This window comes from Musca vetustissima, unplaced genomic scaffold (assembly GCF_032173495.1).
Source record: "Musca vetustissima isolate MV318-11 ecotype Yass unplaced genomic scaffold, APGP_CSIRO_Mvet_v1 utg165113, whole genome shotgun sequence".
Classification (NCBI taxonomy): Eukaryota; Metazoa; Arthropoda; class Insecta; order Diptera; family Muscidae; genus Musca; species Musca vetustissima.
The window spans coordinates 7,830-13,379 of NW_026872413.1; the positions used below are offsets into that span (position 1 = coordinate 7,830).

General features: G+C 36.6%; 1 protein-coding gene across 1 annotated transcript; it reads right to left on the bottom strand.

The window, feature by feature from the left end:
- Window positions 1–2,476: 2,476 nt before the first annotated feature.
- Window positions 2,477–3,969, bottom strand: LOC133323770 (retinoid-inducible serine carboxypeptidase-like; the record flags this gene model as incomplete). Its single annotated transcript, XM_061533018.1, has 4 exons — window positions 2,477–2,793; window positions 2,861–3,046; window positions 3,108–3,327; window positions 3,394–3,969. Coding segments are annotated over 4 exons (1,284 nt in total), but the record flags the coding sequence as incomplete, so codon positions are not given.
- Window positions 3,970–5,550: the final 1,581 nt, after the last annotated feature.

Here is a 5,550-nt window from a genome sequence, read left to right on the forward strand (position 1 = left end):
ATTCTAGAATTCATTCAAAAAATATTTTTTCAAGCATCCATACAAGGCGTGGATTTTTAAAAGAATATTTTTTCAAGGCCTAGTTCAGGCGTGGATTTTTAAAAGAATATTTTTTCAAGGCCTAGTTCAGGCGTGGATTTTTAAAAGAATATTTTTTCAAGGTCTAGTTCAGGCGTGGATTTTTAAAAGAATATTTTTTCAAGGCCTAGTTCAGGCGTGGATTTTTAAAAGAATATTTTTTCAAGGCCTAGTTCAGGCGTGGATTTTTAAAAGAATATTTTTTCAAGGCCTAGTTCAGGCGTGGATTTTTAAAAGAATATTTTTTCAAGACCTAGTTCAGGCGTGGATTTTTAAAAGAATATTTTTTCAAGGCCTAGTTCAGGCGTGGATTTTTAAAAGAATATTTTTTCAAGGCCTAGTTCAGGCGTGGATTTTTAAAAGAATATTTTTTCAAGGCCTAGTTCAGGCGTGGATTTTTAAAAGAATATTTTTTCAAGGCCTAGTTCAGGCGTGGATTTTTTAAAGATTAATTTTTGAAGGCCTAGTAGAGGCGTGGATTTTTAAAAGAATATTTTTTCAAGGCCTAGTTCAGGCGTGGATTTTTTAAAGATTAATTTTTCAAGGCCTAGTAGAGGCGTGGATTTTTTAAAGATTAATTTTTCAAGGCCTAGTATAGGCGTGGATTTTTTAAAGAATATTTTTCCAAGGCCTAGTTCAGGCGTGGATTTTTTAAAGAATATTTTTTCAAGCCCTAGTAGAGGCGTGGATTTTTTAAAGAATATTTTTTCAATGCCTATAGGAGGCGTGGATTTTTTAAAGAAAGATTAATTTTTCAAGGTCCATAGGAGGCGTGGATTTTTTAAAGAAAGATTAATTTTTCAAGGCCTATAGGAGGCGTGGATGTTTTAAAGAAAGATTAATTTTTCAAGGTCCATAGGAGGCGTGGATGTTTTAAAGAAAGATTAATTTTTCAAGGTCCATAGGAGGCGTGGATTTTTTAAAGAAAGATTAATTTTTCAAGGTCCATAGGAGGCGTGGATTTTTTAAAGAAAGATTAATTTTTTAAGGCCTATAGGAGGCGTGGATGTTTTAAAGAAAGATTAATTTTTTAAGGCCTATAGGAGGCGTGGATGTTTTAAAGAAAGATTAATTTTTTAAGGCCTATAGGAGGCGTGGATGTTTTAAAGAAAGATTAATTTTTTAAGGCCTATAGGAGGCGTGGATGTTTTAAAGAAAGATTAATTTTTTAAGGCCTATAGGAGGCGTGGATGTTTTAAAGAAAGATTAATTTTTTAAGGCCTATAGGAGGCGTGGATTTTTATACCCTCCACCAAAGTATGGAGGGTATATTAGTTTTGTTTTTTCCGTTTTTAACGCATCGAAATAATCATTTCCGATCATATAACGTATATATATATATATATTCTTGATCAGCGTAAAATTCTAGATAACCAAAATTTTGCATAGTGTCTTTTTCTTTTGTCAAGTCGTCAGGTCAAGTTCGGAGATGGGCGTTTAGGTATAGCTCCCATATAAGGGTATGTATGTTGAGTTTCTTGAGCGCGTTTTTCAACTAAATTCACTGAATTTTTGTATTTTGAGTTCTTATTGGGTAGCAAATTTCCCTACTAAAAATTATAAATATGTGTCCATTTGTTCGGATAGCCCCCATATAAAGGTACCCTCAATTTTGCGGTATTTTTGGGGTTTACATCGCATTTTTCGACCGAATTCGCTGAATACGTCCACTTTTTCTAGTAGTCCCCAAATTTGTCGGTATTTTCTTATTAGGTAGCAAATCTCTCCACTAAAAATTATAAATATAGGTCAATTTCTTCGAGTAGCCCTCATATAAGGGTACCCCCAATTTTCGGTATTTTGGGGTTCTTGAATGCGTTTTTCAACCAAATTCTTTGTAATTTGTTTTTTAATATTCGCCCCCTTTTAGGGGTAATGCCCATATAACCCCCTTTTTATACCCTTCACCACACTGTGGTACGGGATATGATGTCTTTGTGCATATATTTGTAACAGGCAAAAGGAATCGAGATAGGCCCATGGATCCTTTTGAAAATATGCATAGAATCACTTTATGAGTCGATTTAGGCATGTCCATCTGTCCGTCCGTCCATGTATTTTTGTGACGTACAGTTGTGTTTGTACAGGTCGCATTTATGATCCGATTTGGATGAAATTTGACACAGTTCACTTATTTATCCCAAGAACAATATTGGAGAAAATCGTTTCGGATTTTTAAAGATTAATTTTTCAAGGCCTATAGGAGGCGAGGATTTTTAAAGATTAAGTTTTAAGGACTATAGGAGGCGTGGCTTTTTAAAGATTAATTTTTCAACTCCTAGTAGAGGCGTGGATTTTTAAAGAGTAATTTTTCAAGGCCTAGTAGAGGCGTGGAGTTTTTAAAGATTAATTTTTATAATTATCGTATATTATTTTATTTATTTACATAAAAATTCTATTTCACAAAATTAATTTAATTTTGATCGTATTTGGTAATCTTCTTCAAAATATAGCTCATGCCAGCTGGATTATCGGCTGGTACCATGTGACCGGCACGATTGATCCAGAACATACTGAAATTGCCGGTGGTCTTTTCATAACCTTCCAAAATGCGATCAACACTGATGCCAATGCGGGGTGTCTTCAAATACTGATCACGATAGCTCCAGCGCAACTTCTCAATCCAATTGACGGTACCGGGTGTGGCGCAAATCAAATCCAATTGACCAGAGAATACAGAGACACGCAAGGGGGTGTGGTCCAAAAGTTCGTTGACTAGAAAATGTAAAGAGGATGAAGGTTAGTATCCGGATCCAAATCCCGATCATTAAAAATCTCTCACCAATATGAATAACAGGTTTCATGAAATCGCCCATTTGACGGGTGAAAGTGCTGCCACTCTGAGAGCCCCATTTGACATTGGAGGGAATGCCCAAAGCTTCGCTGACTGGACCACGCATCAAATCTTCCAACATCTTGTCGCGATTTTCATCAATGTCGAATTTGACCAAGGTGCGGTACATTTGTTCTAAAAAGAGAGGAGAGAATAATTTGAAATACTCTCATGAGAAAAGAGGGATATGACCTACCTTTGTAGTTATTGGTCTTCAGGAGCATACGTGTGTAGGCATCACCACGGGTTGGCTTCTCAATATTATAGAAATCAACACCCTTGGATTCTCTCAAGAGAACACCTTGGGTATTACTCCATTGCATGGTGGCTTGGGTCCATTTCTCCCTTTCCACAAGATCCAATGTCTTGTTGGCAGCCACCATGATGTTCTCATAGCCATCTTGATCGACAATACCCTGGAAAAGAACAACGCAATTTTAGTTAGATTCCCCAGATTCGAAAATCTCAAATTTCCTCCTTACCATATTCAACAGAAGTGGAGCCCAGGCCAACACGGAATCAATTGGCGAGGTCCATGGATCACCCAAATTAACCGATTGCAAGTTGCTCTTCAATTCTCCCCTCTGGATGGCATAGTACAATTCCAAGGCGAATTCCGGAGCCATTTTACCACCATAACTTTCACAGAAAATGTGCAGAGGGACATCTTCGAATTCGGGATGCAATTCATAGAAACCCTTCATGAACGAGACCAAATCCTTGGCAATTTCATTATTGGTCGAAGTCAAGGCCAAAATGTTATCGGCATAGGAGAAACCCGAACCGACAGGATTATCAATGAACAAAACATTCATATCCTTAACCCAGGTCCAGTTACGATATTCGCCATACAAATCCAAGGGGCCTAATTCTTCAAAGTTACCATAACCGGTGGAGGAGGCACCGGGACCACCTTGCAACCAAATGGCCAAGGGACGTTGGGTGTACTGGGTGACATTGGCGGAGGTGTAGTACAGCCAGTAGAACATATGGGCGTTCTTGCGGACATCTACGAAACCCCAATCTTGTTCACCGGGACCATAGCCTTGTTTAGCTGAAATGAAAAAAAAAACAATTAGAAAATGTATTCAAGGTCTAGTAGAGGCGAGAATTTTTTCAAGGACAGTGGTGAGGATTTTTAAAAGAATATTTTTTCAAGGCCTACCATAGGCGTGTATTTTTTACAGAATATTTTTCAAGGTTCACCATTGGCGTGGATTTTTTTAAAGATACGTTTTTCAAGGCCTAGCAGAGGCGTGGATTTTTAAAGATTTATTTTTCAAGGCCTTGTAAAGGCGTGGATTTTTAAAGATTCATTTTTCAATGTCTTGTAGAGGCGTGGATTTTTAACCAATATTTTTCAAGGCCTTTTAAAGGCGTGGATTTTTAAAGATTTATTTTTCAAGGCCTTGTAGAGGCGTGGATTTTTTAAAGATTTATTTTTCAAGACCTAGCAGAGGCGTGGATTTTTTAAAAATTCATTTTTCAAGACCTAGCTGAGGCGTGGATTTTTTAAAGATTCATTTTTCAAGGCCTAGCAGAGGCGTGGATTTTTTAAAGATTCATTTTTCAAGGCCTAGCAGAGGCGTGGATTTTTTAAAGATTCATTTTTCAAGGCCTTGTAAAGGCGTGGATTTTTAATCAATATTTTTTCAAGGCCTTGTAAAGGCGTGGATTTTTAATCAATATTTTTTCAAGGCCTTGTAATGGCGTGGATTTTTAACAAATATTTTTTCAAGGCCTTGTAATGGCGTGGATTTTTAACAAATATTTTTTCAAGGCCTACATAGGCGTGGATTTTTAACCAATATTTTTTCAAGGCCTACCATAGGCGTGGATTTTTAACCAATATTTTTTCAAGGCCTTGTAAAGGCGTTGATTTTCAACCAATATTTTTTCAAGGCCTTGTAATGGCGTGGATTTTTAACAAATATTTTTTCAAGGCCTTGTAATGGCGTGGATTTTTAACAAATATTTTTTCAAGGCCTTGTAATGGCGTGGATTTTTAACCAATATTTTTTCAAGGCCTACCATAGGCGTGGATTTTTAACCAATTTTTTTTCAAGGCCTACCATAGGCGTGGATTTTTAACCAATATTTTTTCAAGGCCTTTTAAAGGCGTTGATTTTTAACCAATATTTATTCAAGGCCTTGTAAAGGCGTTGATTTTTAACCAATATTTTTTCAAGGCCTTAGCTTAGCAGAGGCGTGGATTTTTTAAAGATTCATTTTTCAAGGCCTAGCAGAGGCGTGGATTTTTTTAAAGATTCATTTTTCAAGGCCTAGCAGAGGCGTGGATTTTTTAAAGATTCATTTTTCAAGGCCTAGCAGAGGCGTGGATTTTTTAAAGATTCATTTTTCAAGGCCTAGCAGAGGCGAGGATTTTTTAAAGATTCATTTTTCAAGGCCTACCACAGGCGTGATTTTTTTCCAATACCTACCATAGGCGTAGATATTTTAAGGCCTTGTAGAGGCTTGGATTTTTTAAAGAATATTTTAAAGCCCTAGTAAAAGCGGCGATTTCCAGAAATACAATTTTTCAATGACCCACAATAGCCTTAAATTCAAAAAATATAATTTTTCGTTCAAATTCCATTTCAAATGTAAACTTTCCATGTTCCGCATACGTAACAATGGTA